Raw genomic sequence first — 19562 nt, 5'->3', positions numbered from 1 at the left:
CTGTCTGCAGTTCTCTGGTTCACATTGGGACCCGTGAGGTGGGTGAGTGATATCACTGGCTGATTGCGGCCTGCACGTGACCCTCCCCTCGGTCGCAACGCGCAACTCGAACCATCTCCAGTCGACGATTCTACCTCATCGCCCCCCCATATCCCCCTCCTTGAATCCCCTCTCATCTATTTCCATCCGTCGAGTCCCTATAATGGCCACTGTTTCAGTGAATACCACTTATTAACCACCCGTTGCCCGCTTCTCTCCCGTTGATCAAGCCAGCTGTTCCACCTGCCGGTCTTATCTCCGACAATCAAGAGCAGCTGAGACAACAAAGAGCCACCGTTCCGACAGTGACACCCTTTGTTGTAGCCATATATAGTGTGTCGTGCAGAGATTTGGCCTTTGCGATACATTCGCCATTCACGAACATCGCCAGGACGCCCACTCCAGTCCCGAGAGCCCGACCACCCGTAACCTTCACGATGAAGGTTAGTATTCTACCCGCCTGCAACAGGCTTACCTGACTTGACTAACACTGTTCGACTGTAGTTCCTTCCCCTTCCCGAGTTCGAAGACGTCACAAGCTCGCTCAACTTCGATACTGCCGACTGCCATATCGTCGGAGGATGCGATCTGTACACAACGAAGGCGGCTCGATCCGATCGCAAACTATACAAGAACATCGAACAATCACTGGAGGCCCAATACGAATCTGTTCTTCGTCTCTCAGCGTCGCTCTCGCCTCCAACTGCGTCCGATGCAGCCGCCTCCCTGAATCTTTCCCGATCGAGCCCGTTTGGGCCCCTGACGGATCACTCGAGTCGCCGAACCTTTGCGTATTTGATCGCGACGCTGAACGCCAGCCATCCGGATTATGACTTCTCACATGTATTGCGGCCTTCGGACTTCCATCGCGAGCGGAATCTTAAGAGAGTGATGAACACGATTGACTCGACACTCTTCAATCTCCGTCCACGCGAAGCACTCGACCTTACGCCACCCTCGCCCCCTACTGTTTCTGGATCATACAACGCAGAGGCCTCCGCTACATGGGGTCGGAAGATGTGGAAGATCATCGATGAACAAATGTCACTAAAGGAGTGTGGTATCTATTCGTATTCGCCGGACGAGGATCCATCTGATGCCGACGATGGAGCCATCTGGAGTTTGCACTACTTTTTCTTCAATCGCTTGCGCAAACGAGTCTGCTACATCTATGTCAAAGCGATCCCCATTCTAAGTCATACCCCGAGCGAAGGTCTTGCCACGCCCACGACGAAGAGAACTTTCGATGAGGGCTATTTCACACCCGACCTAGGTACCAGCAAGCGCGCTCGATACTGGTTCGGTGAGGGTGCCGAACTCGAAGAAGTCGATACCGACAGCGACGTGGGGGGGTCAAAGCCGACGCACGCCGGCGGCGAGGACTACGACCACTACCTCATGAGTGACGAGGAATTCCGATCTCGCTCCGGTAGCAAGGGCACCGTCCGAGCCATGAGCGAGGAAATCGCGGACTCCATGGAAGTGTGATGACTTATGACCATAATGCTGCCTTTCTCTGATGTTTTACTCTTGCCATTCAACCTTTATATTTCATGCCAGTACCCCTTTCATATAGTTGCCCTTTGTCGCTTTTAATGAGCTGTCCGTTTTGCGAGGCGTTCCTGCATGCTTGTCTTCTCTGCATTCAACCTGCATTTCCAACGGGCTTGGGGCGTTTGGCGAGGTTGCCGGCAGGCCCCTTTGGTGTGATTTCGGTGGTGAGCCCGTGGTGATAGGAATCGGTTTAGCTGGCGTTTAGTCTACCTTGTTGTACCGTATTTATAATCCAAATCGATATGCTATAACAAATTATCCATATCGAACACGATCGACCTTGATCCAGGTGGTCCGTGCGAGAGATGCCTGGGGAAAGCTGTCCTCCCAACCTTACCCACTTCCAACAACTACTCTTCAGTACTTCGCCCTTCCTTCCCCCCGACCCGGGACCTCTCATCACACACCCACAACCCCCACAATGGCCGACGAAGAAGAGCGCCTGAAGGCCGAGAAGCTCGCCGCTGCGAAAAAGAGGGTATGTTTCCCTGTTTCCCCTCCCCCTCCCTCGTCTCACTCTTGTGCTACCTCCCTCCGTTTGTCGATCCCCTCCTCCCTGCGGAGAGAAGGAGCGAGGAGGGATGGGGTGGTTACAAGTTCAGTTCGCAAGCTAATATTGTATCTATTCGGGTACAGGTCGCAGCACTCCAAAAGAAAAAGAAAGCTGGGAAGAAGGGCGCGAGTTCGAGTTCTGAGGCGCCCAATGAGGCCGGATCCGATGTAACGGAGACAGCGCCCGCACAAGAGGCCGAAAAGGAGGAGGATGAAAAGGAGGAGAAGGGAGAGGAGGAGGGAGAGGCACCGTCCGAGCCAATGCCCGAAGCACCCACGCTTCTCGAAGGTGAAGGCGAAGCTGGCGCCGAAGCCGAAGCTGAAGCTGAAGCAACTGGAACAGCGGCAGGCGGCACGAAATCCGACGCCCCGCGCGCGGGACACACGCGACAACCCTCGCTCTCGATCCAATCGAAGATGCGCTCGTCGTCGTTCCGGAAATCGTCTATTTCGCAGAGTACGTCGCCCTCGCCGTCGGCGATGCTGAAGTCGCCGACGATATCGCTGCCGCCGCTCAGCGCGGACGGGGGATCCGTGCAGGAGGTGTATCGGAAGCAGTCGAGCCGGATTGAGGAGTTGGAGAGGGAGAATAAGCGGCTTGAGCGGGAGGTTGAGGAGGTTACGGGGAAGTTCAAGAAGACGGAGGATCAGTTGGAGGATTTGAGGGAGGCGAGTGTGGATGTTGCGGAATTGAGGGAGAGGTTGAGGGAGGCGGAGGGGAAGGTGGAGGCAGTAGAGGAGCTGGTGTGTTCCCGGCTTTTCCTTGTTCTGAACATGAAGGGTAGTTGGTATACTGACGTCGAGTATAGAAAGCGGAGATTGCATCTCTTCAGCGGCAGAACTCGCATCTCCAGACGAGCAGGCATCGGAGTAATGCTAGTATCTCGGTGCCTGGCACCTCCGAGAGCCCGCCGTCAGATCTAGTGCAGCAGCTGGAGTCCAAGTCTGCTGCGGTGGAAGCGATGGAGTTGGAAATCTCGAACCTACGCGCGCAAATATCGACGCAGTCCACACACGAGACTCAAATAGCGGCGCTGGAGGAGAAGGTTTCACGCAGTGAATCCGCGCTCGCGAGATCACAGCGCGAGCTCACAGATGCAAAGAACGCCTTAACCCGCGCGTCCGAAAAGGCAGTCAAGGAGGGCGTCGACAAGACATCAACAGAAACCCTAATCAAGAGCCTCCAACGAGAAATCGAGGAATTGAAGCATGAGAAGACAGAAGCAGAGAAGAAGATCGACACACTCGAAAAGAAACTCCAAGCAATTGGCAATCTGCACAAAGAATCTGAAGCCCGCCATCAAGCCCGACTCCGCGAGAACGAGAAATTCGAAAAGGAAGCCGCCATCCTTCGAAAGAAACTCGCAAGCACAGAGAATGAAAACCTACGCCTCAAAGAGGAACAGGAGGCCCTTCGAAACCGCGACGCCGGATCAGGAGGCGGAGGCGCGGACGATGATGCCCTCGACGAGTTAGAAGACGAAGAGCGCTCCAGACTACAACGCCGAATCCGCGAGCTCGAAGGCGAAAACTTCGACCTCCGCCGCGGCGTCTGGAAGGAGAAGCGCCAGGAACTTCAGGAACAGGGCCACCACGGTCCGGATGATTACGCCTCCCCCGACTTCTCAACACCCTCCGCCGCCAATGCATTCGACGACGTCGACCTTGTCGGCGGCAGCCCCGAACACTCTCGCCGCCGAAGCATGGCTCAAAGACATTCCCAGCATCATCCCCACGCCCACCAACAACAACAACACTCCTCCTTCTCGACCGTCCTCTCGAGCGGCATAGCCGCATTCAGGGGCAGCGGTTCACCTTTCTACGCCCGTCCGTCATCATCCTCGCATTCACACCACGCACCAGGGACAAGGGGCAGTCTCGAGCTATTATCCGAGGAGAACTTTGACGACGAATTCGACGAGGCGGAATTTGCGCGCGCGCAGGCAGAGGAGGAGGCGAGGAAACGGGTTGAGTGGGTGAGGGAGATTAAGAAGCAGTTGAGGGACTGGAAGGGGTGGCGGTTGGATCTTGTTGATAGTCGCGCTGGCGCGGAGGGGGCGGGCGTTGGGATGGGTGAGATCTTCGAGATATAGATTATGTTTCTTGTATGGTACCAGGGTGAGAGAAGTATATGGTGCTACATCCCTGATTGATGGTTTCGTTTGGTTGCCAACGGAGGGTTGTGTACGTTATGAAGATACTAGTACGTCAATAGAATCGGGTATGATATTTCCAACACAGGCACTGCCGCCCGTGAATCCACTTAGAAAACTTCATAGATGCATTCATAAACAGCTCTAACACCATCCCAATAACCAAGTCTTAAACATGCAAAAAAAAAAAAAAAAATGAACTTGCACAACAGGAAAGAAAAAGCGGCGCACTCACTCCTCCCCGACCTTCCCATGCAAATATCCCTCCGACTTCCCACTCGCCCTCCTCCGCCTCCTCAACTCCCCAGCCCACCCGGCAATCTGATAAAGCCACCCGCCCGTAACAATAACCCCGGACATCGTATTCACGAGCCGAATCAGCAGATTCAGGAACCCCGTGCGCTCCTCGCTGATAAGCAGCATGATCGGCTCGATGTTGTACTTGAAGAAGATGCCCGGGATCAGGTAGGGGGATTCGGGGAGGGCGTCGGACTGCGATGTTGCGGCGTATTGGTTTGTGAAGATGAGGTTTTTGTTGTTTCTGTTGGCGCGGTGGGCGTCGAGGCTGTTTGTTGTGGTTAGGGTCTCCGGGCGGATGTTTTGGTTCTTCGAGTAGATTGTTGGCACAATGGAGAGGAAGTACTGGTATTTGTAGTAGTGGGCTTCTGTGGTTGCGATTGTTTTGTCGAGAGGGTTGAGGATTGTTGGGTAGTGAGGGCCGAAGGAGAGTTCTGTTATCATGTGCGAGAAGTTGAAGGCTACCGAGTGCAATCTGTTAGCTCAAGCTCTTCAGTGGAGGAGAGGAGAGGGGATATGGGATATGGGAGACGTACCGGAATGATCCAGATGCTTCTTCCCATCTTGATACCCGTGTCCGCGCGCCGTGATGTGGAAATCCCCCTGCACCTTGTTCCCCTCGAGACTCCCATACACCCGACATGAGTCAACAGTATCACCCCTCCGGATCTTTGGACCCTTAGGAAAATTCCGATTCGGATTACGCCTCAGCTCGCTAAGGACGTGTCTCGCATGCGCATCTTTCTCCTGATCCCTCAATCGCCGGTCATCTTCCCGGCTCAGTGTCTGGTACTCGTGGGCGCCCGAAAACCCCTCGTAGTTGCGTTTATCCATCCACAGCTTCCAGGAGGTGGGCTCCTTCCTTAGCATGTCGGAGGCCATGACGCGGTCACCGGCCGCATCTTGGATGTTTATGTGGAGTGTGTCGCAGGGCATGTGGACGACAGCATCGAGGTTGAGCTGGAGATCGTGCGAGACGCCTTTCTCGACGGTGAAGTGGTGGGTTTCGGTGCCGCGGAACCAGGTGCGGAATTCTGTCAGGGAGAAGACGGTGCAGATGGCGAGGATTAGGACGGTCCATTGGCCGCCGCGGCGGGAGGGGGTTGTGTAGGAGGGCTTTGTCTTTGCTAGATTAGGGGGCACCGATGTCAGTATGCGGTCTCGTCGACGCAGGATGATGCGCGGCGCAATTCTTGGGCAGGAAAGGCATAAATGAAGGTGGATATGGTTCAATTGGCTGGATGAAGGTTACTGAACTCACGGAAAGCATCGAATGTCTGAAGGCCGCCTTTCAAGGACGACTTCTCACCAAAAGCATCCTCGTCGAGGCCGTGGTCGGCGAACCCATTCATGACGATCAGCGTCGCAGAGTATAGATGCTCAGACGCTTAAGGCATGGGATTGGAAATCGGAGCAGATAAATGCCACATACAGCTGTTCAAAGAAAGGAAGACGGCCAGGGAGTCCGGGAGTGTGAGGATGAAAGTCGATGCGCGGAGTGGATTCTTGTTGAGGCCAAGTAGTCCGAAACAAACAGCCCTGGACAGCCCTCCCTCCCTCCGCTCCCAAAACCGTCAGATTCAGAGGACTCGCACCAACAAGACCAATCCCATCTTATTCATCTCTATTCGTTGGGCTCTCTTTATGTCTACCCCGAGATGTTCTAATCATAACAAAATCCGGACTCCTCCTCGGCAAATACAGCACAGTGAGGGACCAGATGCCCGGCGAAAGGTACATATACAGACAGTCCCCAGGAGGCGTGTCCTCCTATATCGCTGGGACACAATATCACCCAGCCACCAGAAACAATAGAGGAGAGGAGGAAGAAACACAGATAATAAAGTCAAGGGTAGCAATGATTGCAATGTGGCAGACATGCAGCAAGTTAAACTCAGCTCCCATAGTCGTAACAATATCAGCAACATGGTATTTCAGAAGACAAATCACAAATGAATGAAGGACAAAGGACAAATCAAATCAAGTCATAGCAAGCATACAGAATATCAAGCGAGGGTATAAGAAGAACTATCCTGCCTCATTCGCCAGTTTGGTCAACCAGCAGTCAAATGTCAAATCGTAAGAATGAAATAAAATAAGAACATCAAGCGTCCCCAGCCTGCTATGCAACTGAATAATAGTCAAGCAAGTATTATTACAGATATGCAAGAAGTGAATGAATAACACGGGAAAGCAGAAAAACATAGCAAAACCTCTGCATCACTTAGGTTTCTGTTCCTCAGTTAGCCAATTTGACCCTTTTTGCTTCATCAGGTTTGGACTTGTCCATCAGCCACTATACCTACCAGACTTGTCGCCGCCGCCGCTGTTGCAAGGTCAGGCTTCCCACTCAGACTCCGCGCAGAAACCCGAGGTAGTGCCGAGCCTGGTACGGTGGTGGCGTTTGTGCCTCGCTTGGCGGGTGTGGATGGCTGTAGCCCGCTGACGGTCGAATGACGCTTGCCAGCAGCCGCTTTGTTAGGAGAGCTATTTGAAGCATCTCGGCTGCGGACAAACGTGCCATTCTTGAGACTCGTACCAGGGGGGTCTGGAAGAGGTCGACTTGTCGTCGGGGTGGACAGAGTATTCACCCGCTTACCAGGAGACTGAGCTCCAAAGGGCCTGGTCCGGGGGGGCATTTTGTGCCCCGTCATAAACTCATGTCTGAGGGCTTCGCTCGGGCTCAGACGACGAGCGGGGTCCCACCGAAGACAGCGTGCAATGAAGTCCAAGAACGCCTCATCATCGCATTTCAGCACCTGCTTGAGCTCCTTGGAACTAGGCCGACGCCTCCGGCCCTTGGAGGAAACCGTGATTCTCGGTTTGCCAAGAGAATCGAAAAACAGCTTCTTCCGAGTACTCTTCTCTATTAGATGCTTTTCGGGAGGTCCAAACACCTCCATGATGCATGCGAGCTGTTCCTGCTCATTCTCACCAGGGAAGATCGGGTAGCCGGTGTAAAGCTCAGCTAAAATGCATCCCAAACTCCACATGTCAATCGGCATTCCATAGGACATACCCAAGATCACCTCAGGCGAACGGTAAAAACGACTTTGGATGTATGTGTAAACCTTTTCGTTCTCGAAACAACTCGAGCCAAAATCAATCACCCTAATATCGGCGCTCAACGGGTGAACAAGCAGAATATTCTCCGGTTTGAGGTCACAATGGATGACCTTCTTGGCTTGTAGGAGGGTGAGAGATGATAAAATTTGCCTCGTGAACCGGCGGATGAGCTTGATAGAAAATCCTCTGAAGTCGTGAGCTTTGATGAATTCATACAGGTTAATTCCCAGGAGCTCAGTTGAAATGCACAGATGTCCTCGGAAGTAGAAGCTCTGCGTGAAATTGACCACACTATGACGGCGATGCGGATCCCACTCTTTGAGTTTTTGAAGAAGGTTCACCTCAATCAGAGCCTGCTGATGGAATCTCTTCTTGTTGCGGATAATCTTCACTGCAACCAAATTACCAGTTTTATGATCGATGCACCGGACGACTTGCCCAAAGCTTCCCTTGCCCAAGACGTCAACTACCTCATAGCGATAAGCCAAATGGTCACCAAGGACAATGTTGTAGTCCCCGCGGTCGTCGTCGTAACCGAAGTTCGCAGCCTGCGCATTCAGATCACCAACTCGCTTCTTTGCATCCTGTGTTCCGCAGAAATATATGTCCTTGAAATCAATAATCTCCCCACGCTCGAAGATGTTAAGGTGAGCCACCCTCAGTGCCTGAGCAGGGGTGACGCGCTCTTTCGGACCAGCTCTGCGCCGCAAATCGTCCAGCTCCCTTGCCGCAGTCTCAAAGTCTTTTCGTCTGCTACCAAGCCTTCGCATCTCCTCATCGGCAAGCTTAATTTCGGTATCTGCATGGTTATCAGTAGATCCTGTGGCCGCCATGTTGGACTTGGCTGAACTGATGATCTTGTGTACAGGCGAAAGTATAGACGAGGCAGAACGATGCGTGGCATCACTTTCATGAGAATCGCGGGACGTGGTCGGTTCCAAGGACAGGCTTTGCTCGCTGCTAAAGCTCGGTTTCCTGATCGCGGGGTTTGCTGTGCTAGACGTGGTCGACTGTCGCCGGGTTTTGAGGTACGCAGGTTTCAGAGTCGGGCTCGAGTTCTTTGTCGTGGACAAGTTGTTCCAAGTGGCAGAAGCTGGAAGTTTGGGAGGAGGCATCAAATCAGACTTCTTTGGATCAACATTGGCATTGAAGCCTGAGTGTGGTTTGGAGTTGCTTCGTTGCTGTGTCAAAGTGATCTTGTTGCGGAGAGAGGAGCTGGAAACTCTATTATTATCCGGTTCAGAGGGCGTTGAAACTTGGCTAACTGTCTCTGGGTTTGACGGAGCAGATGATTGAGTCTGAGGACGGGGTCCGGTTAGCTTGTGTGATTGTGAAACCTTGGGAGAATAATCGCCACTAGGCTTCTGGCGCAGATGGTTAAATTCGCTGTTGTTCTTTGGCAGTGTGTAGGCGACGTAGGGAGAGACTGTTCTAGCACCTCCGGGGTTGCCATCAAGAGAAGCAAGAGCACTCGAACTGCTCGCGGTTCTCAGCCCAATACTCGACGACGTACTCAAGGCAAAATGCGAAGTGCTGCTCCTTGCCTGGGGTAGTGGGAGTTCATCTTCGTCGTCCTGGAAAGAGAAAAAGTTGGCTTTTGAGGCTGTTAAAGGCGTACTCGGAGTTTTGGATATGATTTGAGCGGAAGGAGTGGATGGGTCTAGGTCGTCGTCCCTATCAGCCAGCGCCTCGATTTTGGTAGTCATGGGTGTCCCGAGAGGCAGTAAATTCAAAGGTGGCAGTTTCAGTGGCTGCAGATTCTTTTTTCCAAAGGAAGCAGTAGGTTGGGCTCTGGCCTCTGGAGTCTTCATTGCCCGTTCGTCGACGAGCTCAACGTCTGCCGTCCCAAATTTAGGAAATGCAGCATTTGCGTTCGATTCAGAAACATTATTAGCCTTAAGTAGCTCAATTTCCAGAGGTAGACTAGACTTTCGGGTTGCCGGATACTGTGGCAGATCGAACTCGCTCTTCGGAGACTCATAGGCTTTGGGAATCGCAGGGACAGGCGGTACCTCTTCGTCGTTTACGACATGCTCTACTCGAGGTTTGGGGGTTGGAAGCCTGGACGACGAGAAATTCTGAGATAGTCGAGTTTGTAAGGAACCGCCTGAATTCCTCGCAGAATTATAGCTTGTGTTCGACGACACCGATAAGCCTGAGCTGTAAGATTTGCGATTCGGATCGGGAGTAGTTCGTGTGGAGGAAGGGGTTGCGCTTTTTCGCGGAATGTTGGAAGGAGAGTAAGCGGACGAGCGAGGGCGAAGGGGTACAGGTTCAGTTTGGTTCGGTGGAGTATAAGGTAATGGGTGTGCCTGAGGCGCCGTGGAGAGACGCCTCAACCGTCTAGCATCAGTCGGGCTTATTGTCCGAGCACCAAGGCCAGTCGCATGGGGAGGCATGACCGAAACACGCTTCGCGGACGAAGATGGTGTCGTAGGTCTCCCCCCTGCATGTTTCACTGGGGTTCGGACAGCATTCGTAGAAGATGATCGAGAATGATCTCCAAACCCAGCCGCCGTCAAGAAGTCACCACCGGACTCGGTGGAAGGAGGCTGAAAAGACTTGGCCTTGGCATTTCGAATACTAGAGGGTAGTCGGCCGCCAGTGTCCCCATTAGGTTCGTGGTTTTGGGTCCGCGGGCGAAGATAACTTGCTCGGTCTTGTTGGGTTGCGTCAGCACTGGCTTTGCGAGTTGACAAGCTCTGCCGGCGCGCGTAAACAGTTGTAGGGAGTGAACCGGGCCCGATTGATTTGCGTGGTGCTCGCGGCGCCGGGTTGGCCGTGCCTTGATTTTGGACGAGACTCTGGCGGCGGTTGCGAGAAGACGCAGCGGTCGTCGGCGGATGTGACGATAAATCCGTGGAAAGGTTCTGGCCAACCAAGCTTTTTCGCCGTGAGGAAAAATTTCTCCCTTGCCCAGTTGTATTATTATCGGTAACACTATTAGCCCACGGATTGGTGGGGTGGAAAGAGGTAGATTGTCGCTCCCGTCCATTTCCCCCGCTCCTGGGCAGAGGGAACTGGCTCAAACTCGGCTCTGCCATAATACTATTGTGGAAATCGTCGAAGCTGACAGGAGCAAGAAACTCCATGCTATCGGGAGGAGTCTGGTTAGAGAAATTACCCATGCTAGTGGACCGACGGCTAACACGCGAATTGCTGCTCTTTATAGAATCATTCGTAGAGTCAACAGAGGATTTCCCAGAGTGATGGACTGAGCCCGAGCTGCGTAAGAGTCAAACGTTAGACGCACGAACTTCATCACAAATTGCAGCATGTGGCTCGAAAGGAACTTTTGAGTGGAAAATGCTGAGCAATAAGGGGAGGAGAAAAACAAACCTGCGTGAAGGATCTTGCGGTCGTGGACCCTGAGGCGCTTTATGATCGCGAATAGAGAGCCTCCTCTTGCTCAGCGTACTTATTCTAGACCCAGCAACATTGTTCGAGGTATGGGGAGTATTATTGGACAGAAAAGTCGTCGAAGAGTGCTTTTGCAATCGCCGGCGTACGGGTATGTCTAATGTTCAAGAGAAGTCATGTTAGCCTTCGTAAACATTGTGGGATTCGACGCACAACGGACAATCCCCTTACCTCCTAACGCCGCGTTTTCAACTCCTGAAGGACTGGACGGTCTGGACTGCACTTTACGCGACTGCCCCTTTCCTGCAGTCTGTTGGCCCGACAGCTTTTCCGGCATGGTCACACTTCGGTCGGAAATGCTTTGGCCGTGGGGAATACGTCCCGCCAGGGGAAGAGCGAAAAGCAGAAGATCAGTTGTTAATCAATGTGAAGGCTCAATCGCAAAGACATTCGGGAGTAGAACTGCCTCAATGCCTAACGAAGGAATGCCTTGACCATCACCGTCGCGCGACCATCAGCGGTCGTTAACGGTCCATCGCGGGGATGGAGAACAGTAGGCTCTGTTCTGAGGGTTGAGACGGAGTGTGGGAGCAAAACAGGAGATGCGAAGGGAAAAGAGAGACGGTGACAGGGTCTTCGACGATAGTTTCGGGGTGATCGAGCCAGAGTCGAGCAGTTGGAGGATCAGTTGACGGAGAACCTTCTCTGGGAGAGCCGTTCTGCTGGACTTGGCGTTCGTAAAAGGTACAAGCGTATCTCAACCACAACTCAGGAGGAAGGTACCGCAGAGAGGAGAAAAATGGCCGCAAAGCACTTGGAGTGTGGAAAAATAAGAAGGAAGCAAACAATAAACAGGCTGAACAAGCTGGAGTCCCCAGATCCCGCCGAGAAGCAAACAGGAGATAAATCCAAAAGAAAGAAAAGTTGTAAACAAGCAAGCTGTTGATCTCTTGAACTGCCTTTCTTCCCCCCTGGCTCCTTTTTGGGCCATCCTGGGGAATGAGGCTGCAAACAGCACAAACCCATCCCAATACAGGAAATTACAGCCTGATCGACGTTAGCAACCTGGACACCTTCAGCACTTCCACTTGGATTGACTGACAGGAGAGGCTTTCGATTCAATCACCGATTCGCTCACAGCAAAAAAGGGCTTGGGCTTAACGCTCCTTCAAAATTACTCCAAAGGATGCAAGGACTGATTCCAACCCTCTCGCAGTCCCCTGCAGCTGGCACCGTAGTTCAACGGTCTTGCCTCCAAGCATCCCCGAGCCGCCAGCATGGCGGAGAGGAGAGTATCCTCCCATGGGGATTAAAATGTAGTCATTGCACTAAGCCATAAGAGACTTTGAATTACTATTTATTTGAGAAGCAACCGCGATCTCGAACAGAGAATAGGGTTTGCACAGCTTCGTGGAGAGACATATGTATTGAATGAGTTGATGAGCTATGGAGCTGAAAAACAACCTGGCCAGCATCGAGATTCGGGATACTCGGGAAATCTCAAATTTTCAATTTCCTTCCACAATCCGCTAGCTCCCTGTTCGAACAATAACTCGAGATTGTAGAACACCCCGACCTTGAGAGGTAAATGAATTGTTGATCGTCCCCGCGTAATTTTCAGACCCAAAGGCGGTCTTCACCCCAAACCTTCCCTGCTCTCGGCTCTGCTTGTGAATGAGCATGTGCCTCTGGGTGGGATCTCCCGAGTGCCACAACCCTTGTTCTTCACCATCGCTCGTCAGAGATGCCGCAACAACTTGCCCCCGCGGCTGTTCCCTGGATCAGGCATTATGGAGGAATATACCGCCGAAGCCTTCGCCGACCGAGATGATCCTCTCTCAGCTTCTCGGGGCAGACAGAATGGAACCCCAGACGATCTGGGTTCGGGCCGACCTGGAAGATCAATTTCAAGCGCTCGGCAGTCCATGCAGGATAGACTGCTCACGAAGTATGTGCTCCAGGTTGTCCGCTATCTGGTTGCGACTACCATAACATAGACACCTCGTTCTAACCCTGGGATTAGGATCCTACAGCAGGTCATTCCCGTGGAAGACGTTAATGACGAATCAATATCGGTGGGCGTCAAATCAGTCCCGACGGACGCGAAGCGACCAGCCTTTAGCCTTCCTGTGATGGGTAACAATTTTAGGCGATTCAATGCGAGGTAAATATACATCATAGTCAACAAGATTTGGATTCAAACTGAACTTCGCAGGATCGGGATCGTTTTCAAGTTCCAGATTCAGGTGGAGCGCCAACTGAGCTGGAAGCAACCATCTCATACCTTGTCGTTTCTATTCGCCTACTCCTTCGTATGCCTCGACCCTCACCTTCTTGTTGTGCTTCCAATTGCGACCATTCTTTTATTCGTTATGGTCCCTGCCTTCCTTGCGCGACATCCTCCGCCGCCCTCGACCTCCACATCTAGCATAACTCCCTACTACTCGTACCAGGGCCCGGCTCTGGCACCAGCAAAAACAATCAGACCCGCACCGGAGACATCTAAAGACTTCTTTCGCAACATGAGGGATTTGCAGAACTCCATGGCTGATTTTTCGGACCTCCATGACTCGGCTGTTTCCGCACTTGCACCTCTAACAAATTTCTCGAACGAGAGACTGTCCTCGGCTGTATTCCTTTCATGCACGCTTCTCACCGCCGTCCTGTTCCTCACTTCGCACCTCATTCCATGGAGATATATTATGCTTGTCGGTGGCAATGCCTTGATTTTGTCGAAGCACCCAAACATTCAAGGATTCCTTCACAGTATTACCGATGACCTGGGCAGCGGAACCATGAATCCGGTGCCGCCTGTATCTTCGGCGGCGTCGCAAATACCGTTGGTGCGGCTGCTAGGTGATATCGCGTTGGATTCGTTTCCCGAAGAGCGTGAAGTGGAGATATTTGAGATCCAATACCGCTCTCTCGCTCCGTATGCTGAACGAGGCTGGGAGACCTTCCTGTTCAGCGCAGTACCGTATGACCCTCTGTCGCCGTCTCGTATTGCGGGTGGCACCCCCAAGGGATGCCGTTTCTTCGAAGACGTTCAGCCTCCCGCCGGGTGGGCATGGAAAAGCAAGAAATGGGAACTGGATCTGGATTGCCGGGAGTGGGTCGTTGAGCGTATGATTACGGGAGTTGGGTTCGAGGTTCCTGGCTCTTCTTTGGAGAGTGGTGCAGGCACTGATGAAATTGGGGGCTGGGTATGGGACTTGCCTTCTATTTCGTCACCCAGAGGTGATGATGATGTGGCATCTGCACTCGGATACCAAAGCTTTGCCCAGACTGCCGGAGAGAACAAGAAGGGGAAGAAGAAGGGAAAGGAGCGGGCTCTCCAGGATTTTGAAGAGAAAGGGAATACCGGACCGAATATTATGGGCGAGTGGAGGCGAAGACGCTGGGTTCGGATTGTTCACCGCATCAGCGTGCAGGCTGAAAAGGAAAAGAAGAAGTCGTATGATGATGGAGATGCATAGGTGTCACTGTCTATTTATATGGATGCTATTCTTAGTAGTGCATATGGAAAGCCACTTTGACTGCAATCTTACTACATTGCTTCTCGTGAACCTTTGCTCGATGATAAAGATTGGCTCCTGTAGCGTAAGGCAATCCTATTCAGATTGAACGGCCAATGACGAAGTAGTCCTCGTTCTCTGATTTAATGAGCTGCCCTCTTCCGATTTATTTCATATTATCAAGCTGCCAGCAAATGGTTGCGGCAACCCTACCATGATTCCTGGCTGAAGCTGAACCCATCAGCCACTCGATGGTGGTGTTTTCGATGCCCCAGGCATCACAACACCTTTACACGAAGCAGCCAATCAGGTTCGCCCCCTGCTAGGGTTGATCGTGAGGGGACGGGATTTCTGCCGACCTCCTCTCCGTTAGCAATGGTGTCTCGTCCTTATTCTTCGAGATTAATTGTCCAATATTCTAGGGAATGGAATATGGCATGTTGCGCTCTTGCCAATTCGTCTGGGTAAGCACTTCAGTGTCCTTCCGCTGTAAAACGTCGATACTAAACTGTTGGAGGATTCGGCCAATGCCCGATTGTCGCTCTGCGCAATTGGGTATTTTGCTCTCATTCCAGCGGCTGTCATTTCCTGTGCTTGGTTGAGCTATGTGCTTCGAAAGCTCCCCTTCGTCCAGCGCCCAAAGTGGACTCGACCTTTTGTACAGGAGTTGCCTCCAAGCCCGGAGCTGCCTTTAGATCGGACGAAGCACCGTCGAGGCTGGGTCGTGGCTCTCCTGGCGATCTCTATACTTGGGTCTGCTGCTGAACTCATAAAACTTGTGCTTAATGGGCCTAGTGTGGCCGACTGTTCTTTGCTTATATCTTGGGTGAGGGGTGTTCATACTCCCGGAAACACTGTGCTTAATGTTGACCGTCAAAGGTTGGTACTGTAGTTCTGGTTGCAACCGAGCAACCGAGGACATGTCCAAAAGTCCTTCTTGTGTATTATCTGGCCGCCGGGATTCTGGAGGCGGCCTTCATTTCTAACCGTAAAGCCTATGGGGTTATGAACTTGTTCGCCTACCAGCTTGCTGCGAGTGCCTCCTTTTTGGGCTGTGTGATCGCCCTCATCATGCCTCTTCGCCCAGCCTCGCTCCCTCGTATTGATATCAGCGCAGTGGGCCAGAAGCCGTCGAGCGACTTCCGAAGCCCTGAGGACAACTTGCGGTTGTGGCAGTTTTTCAGCGTGTCTTGGATGGCACCACTGATGTCTGTGGGTAAGAACCGGCAGCTGGATGAGAGTGACGTTTGGTACCTCGGTTTCGAATTCCAGCACAGAAGGCTCCATGAGAAATTTCGGCAGCTCAAGGGAAGTGTTATTGGCCGCCTACTCCAAGCAAATGGCATTGATATTCTTATCATCAGCACTATTTCCATCGTGCAGTTGATTTGTGGTTTGTCTAACCCGTCTTTGTTAATGATGTTCGCTGACTCGACCTGCAGAATCGTCGGCGCCCTTGCTTCTTCAGCAGCTTTTACAGGCAATGAAAGACGAGAAAAGGTCGAACCGTGTGGCAGCGGTTTACGCCATTCTGTCACTGGTCGTCGGGCTTATAGCCGCACAATTCCAAGTCTTCGGACTCTGGTATGGAAGAAGGTGTTACGAGCGCAGTCGTGGTGAAATGATGATGATGGTGTACGAAAAAGCGCTCTTGAGAAAGAATGTATTCGATCGGAAGGCTGATGAGAAACTGGGTGAATCCGAAGATCAAGAAGCGGTAGTTGCGGATGATCCTCCCAAAAAATCTAGATTATGGGGTTTCTTGACGTTCAGGCGAGGGGCCCGCAAGGGAAAGGCCAAAACGGCGGTCTCCATGGGTAAGATCTTCAATATACTACGTGGCGATGTGTATGAAGTTGCTCAGCGGTTCTGGGAGGTTGACTATCTCATCAACCAACCGTTGGGTCTGGTGATAGCGGTTACCCTTGTCTGGAAAGTACTTGGGCCATCCTGCTTCTTGGGAGTGTTGGTAGTCCTTATTGGACAGCTGATAAACGTGTTTATTACACGGGGACTAATTCAGAGGGAGCGAGTGCGCAGATCGGCAACAGATGCCAGACTTCAGGTTTCGTCGCAGTTTGTGGAGGCACTCCGTCATCTTCGTTGGTATGGTTGGCAAAGCCACTGGCTTCGCCAAGTCACGGACGCGAGGAACGCCGAACTAAGGCTTCGAGTGATTACGAGGCTTTGGAGCCTTGGTATTAGCATCGTCAATATGCTCGCCAGCGGCCTTTTTCCTGTTGTCGCCCTTTACGCCTATACTCTCTTGGCGGGACATCCCCTCGGCGTTGAGATCATATTCCCTGCTTTACAGCTCTTCACCATGCTGGAATCACGCCTAAGAGAGATCCCGAACTTGATTACAGTGTTAATCAACGCTTCCATTGCTATGGAACGTATTGAAGACTTCATGGCGGAACCTGATAAGGAAACTAGGGCCATTACGTCTTCCCTCGATTCAGCTCCACTCCAACTGGAGACATGTTCTTTTGCCTGGCCGGGAAAATCCTCTGTTGTTCTTTCGGAAATTAGCCTGAGCATTTCGCAAGGCCTTACTGTTGTGCACGGCAAAGTTGGGGCTGGAAAAACGGCCCTCCTTCAAGCCCTCCTGGGCGAGCTTGATAAGAAGCAGGGAACCTCTTACATTTCAAACGAGATGATCGGGTACTGTGCGCAGACTCCCTGGCTGCAAAGCATGAGTATTCGGGACAATATCTTATTCTCATCTCCGTACGATGAGCAACGCTACAAACGAGTTTTGAATGCTTGCGCCTTACTTCCGGATCTCGCTAACTTCAAACATGGGGATTTATCATTTGTAGGAGAAAATGGAATTGGTCTTTCTGGTGGACAGAAAGCACGGGTTGCTCTAGCGAGGGCGGTTTATAGCACCTCTAGAATCCTGCTGCTTGACGACCCCTTGTCGGCCTTGGACCATAACACGGCTGAGTTCGTCGTTCGAAAATGCCTCACAGGGCCTTTGATGGAGGGCCGAGTTGTTGTTCTAGTTACACATCGTATCCATCTGGTCCGCCACCTTGCGGATCAGATTGTTCTCATCCAAAATGGTCGGGCGGCCTTAGAAGCAAAGTCGTCCTTGGACGCTGAAACCGATCAAACGAGCAGCTCTTCCCAGGGAGGCTCAAGTGATGCCGAGGATGGTGGAACAGAACTTGAAGACCACTCAGCGGCGGTACCGTCCAAGTTCATTGAAGAGGAACACCGAGCAGAGTGGGGTGTGAAGGCTGCAGTCTACTGGAACTACATAAAGGCTGGGAAATACCGATGGTGGTGTGGATTGATCTTTTTTATTGCGGTGTACCGTCTGTCGGCAGTCGGTCAAACCTGGTTCCTCAAAGAATGGGGCGAGGGGTATCGCGAGGTTGCCCATGTGTTCGGTCACCGTGTCTTTCGAGAGATCGCCTCCTTTCGTCCCTTGACGGCCTTCTCAACGGTCCAGGTTTTGTCAGAATGGACTCCGAAGAACCCCCTGGACGATCTTCCTGCCCCGATTGAGGATGTACGGCCGTGGTTGTTGGCTTTTCTCGGTATTACCACATTTCAAGCTCTTGCAATGCTAGTCGCTCGCCTCTTTATGCTAGTCATTGTTTACTGCGCAGGGAAGAAGCTTTTCCAAGAGGTTATGATTGGCGTCAGCCATGCTACCTTTCGGTTTTTCGATGTCACTCCTGTGGGACGGTTGATGAACCGACTGACGTCTGATATTGGGGTAGTGGACGGTGATATTAGCCTACAGTTCCAAACCATCGCATTTCTGATCATTACTTGGGTTTCATCAATTGTCGTCATTGCCTCGGTGACCCCAGTATTCCTGGCTTTCTCAATTTTACTCACTGGTGTCTTCATTGTCACCTTCCTGCACTTCCTACCGACTTCGCAAAGCCTGCGGCGACTGGAGATGGTATCGCTCAGTCCGCTCATTTCTAATTTTGGCGAGTTATTGCACGGCCTAACAACCGTGCGCGCGTTTCATGCGGAACCGCGCTTCCAAGATCGGGTCATTGCAGTCGTCGACAAATTCCAGGGCATGGATCACTTCTACTGGTCTCTCCAAAGCTGGCTAACATACCGCTTCGAAGGCCTCTCTGCTCTCGCCAAATTTTGCCTCACAGTGCTAGCCCTGTACACAGACGTATCGCCCGGGCTGGCGGCCTTCGTGCTCACCGCAGCTAATGGCTTTGTCACCGCCACCCACGGGTTATGCAGGACCTACGGCCAACTCCAAATGGACTTCGTCTCCGTAGAGCGCGTGGACGAATTACTACACGTCGACCAAGAACCACCCGGCACGATTGACCCACCAGCGTCGTGGCCCAAATTTGGAGGAGACATTGTCTTCGAGGATGTATCGATCCGCTACGCGCCACATCTAGATCCATCCTTCAAGAATATCACACTCCGGATCCCAGGCGGCTCCACTACGGCCCTCGTCGGCCGGACGGGAAGCGGGAAATCCACCCTCGCCGTCTCCCTCCTCGGCGCCATCCAACCAGAAAGCGGCCGCATCCTCATAGACGACATTGACATCTCGGAAGTCAACAAACAATCCCTCCGCACTCGGGTGACGTTCGTCGCGCAAGATCCCGTCCTCTTTCCCGGCTCGGTACGCCACAACCTCGACCCAACGGAGGAATACTCCGACGAAGAATGCTCAGAGGTACTCCGTCGCATCTGCGCGAAACGCGGCTGGACACTTGAAACACATGTCGAAGCCGGGGGCCGGAACCTAAGTCAAGGCGAAAGACAGTTGATTGGCCTTGCCAGGGCTGTGCTACGCCGGAGCTCGATTGTTATACTTGATGAGGCGACTGCGTCGATTGATCATGAGAGTTCGTTAGAGATCCAGCAGATACTTAGAGAAGAGATGAGGGAGTCGACTGTTGTTACAATTGCGCATCGATTAGAAGCGATTAAGGACGCAGATTATTTCGTTGAACTGGAGGCGGGGAGCGTTGCGAGGTCTGGGTACGTGAGGGATATGTAGGTTGATGCTGGTTCGGATGTG

General features: G+C 52.4%; 4 protein-coding genes across 4 annotated transcripts; 3 read left to right on the top strand and 1 right to left on the bottom strand.

Annotated features, from left to right (window-relative positions):
• The first annotated feature begins 228 nt into the window (after window positions 1-228).
• BJX67DRAFT_62681 (RNA polymerase III-inhibiting protein MAF1) lies at window positions 229-1857 on the top strand. Its single transcript, XM_071035259.1, has 2 exons — window positions 229-482; window positions 544-1857. The coding sequence occupies exons 1-2, from the start codon at window positions 477-479 to the stop codon at window positions 1525-1527; spliced, it is 990 nt and encodes a 329-aa protein (XP_070887135.1). The 5' UTR covers window positions 229-476; the 3' UTR covers window positions 1528-1857.
• A 101-nt stretch (window positions 1858-1958) lies between these two features.
• BJX67DRAFT_62659 (uncharacterized protein) lies at window positions 1959-4426 on the top strand. The gene is made up of 3 exons (XM_071035257.1): window positions 1959-2071; window positions 2230-2889; window positions 2955-4426. The coding sequence occupies exons 1-3, from the start codon at window positions 2015-2017 to the stop codon at window positions 4236-4238; spliced, it is 2001 nt and encodes a 666-aa protein (XP_070887134.1). The 5' UTR covers window positions 1959-2014; the 3' UTR covers window positions 4239-4426.
• BJX67DRAFT_62669 (endoplasmic reticulum-Golgi intermediate compartment family protein) lies at window positions 4425-6105 on the bottom strand. The gene is made up of 3 exons (XM_071035258.1): window positions 5857-6105; window positions 5132-5722; window positions 4425-5056 (listed from the first exon to the last, which is right to left on the bottom strand). Exons 1-3 carry the CDS (start codon window positions 5945-5947, stop codon window positions 4530-4532), a joined length of 1209 nt encoding a protein of 402 aa, XP_070887133.1. The 5' UTR covers window positions 5948-6105; the 3' UTR covers window positions 4425-4529.
• A 6706-nt stretch (window positions 6106-12811) lies between these two features.
• BJX67DRAFT_371562 (putative ABC bile acid transporter) lies at window positions 12812-19541 on the top strand (the record flags this gene model as incomplete). Its single annotated transcript, XM_071031101.1, has 6 exons — window positions 12812-12969; window positions 13045-13185; window positions 13237-14422; window positions 15054-15362; window positions 15416-15929; window positions 15979-19541. The coding sequence occupies 6 exons, from the start codon at window positions 12812-12814 to the stop codon at window positions 19539-19541; spliced, it is 5871 nt and encodes a 1956-aa protein (XP_070887132.1).
• Between the last annotated feature and the right edge of the window lie 21 nt (window positions 19542-19562).

Source organism: Aspergillus lucknowensis (genome assembly GCF_044049455.1).
Source record: "Aspergillus lucknowensis strain CBS 449.75 chromosome Unknown BJX67scaffold_15, whole genome shotgun sequence".
NCBI classification, from domain to species: Eukaryota; Fungi; Ascomycota; class Eurotiomycetes; order Eurotiales; family Aspergillaceae; genus Aspergillus; species Aspergillus lucknowensis.
Note: the sequence above shows the minus strand (reverse complement) of the source record. Positions and strands in the feature narration are given on the sequence as shown.

Bases quoted from the DNA above. Each gene is read 5' to 3' on its own strand.
- BJX67DRAFT_62669 (XM_071035258.1), bottom strand. From the start codon at position 5,947: ATGAATGGGTTCGCCGACCACGGCCTCGACGAGGATGCTTTTGGTGAG. The intron at 5,723-5,856 runs GTGAGTTCAGTA...CCCCTAATCTAG, and splicing joins TCAGACATTCGATGCTTTCC to CAAAGACAAAGCCCTCCTAC. The intron at 5,057-5,131 runs GTACGTCTCCCA...TGCACTCGGTAG, and splicing joins GAAGCATCTGGATCATTCCG to CCTTCAACTTCTCGCACATG.
- BJX67DRAFT_62659 (XM_071035257.1), top strand. From the start codon at position 2,015: ATGGCCGACGAAGAAGAGCGCCTGAAGGCCGAGAAGCTCGCCGCTGCG. The intron at 2,072-2,229 runs GTATGTTTCCCT...ATTCGGGTACAG, and splicing joins TCGCCGCTGCGAAAAAGAGG to GTCGCAGCACTCCAAAAGAA. The intron at 2,890-2,954 runs GTGTGTTCCCGG...CGTCGAGTATAG, and splicing joins TGGAGGCAGTAGAGGAGCTG to AAAGCGGAGATTGCATCTCT.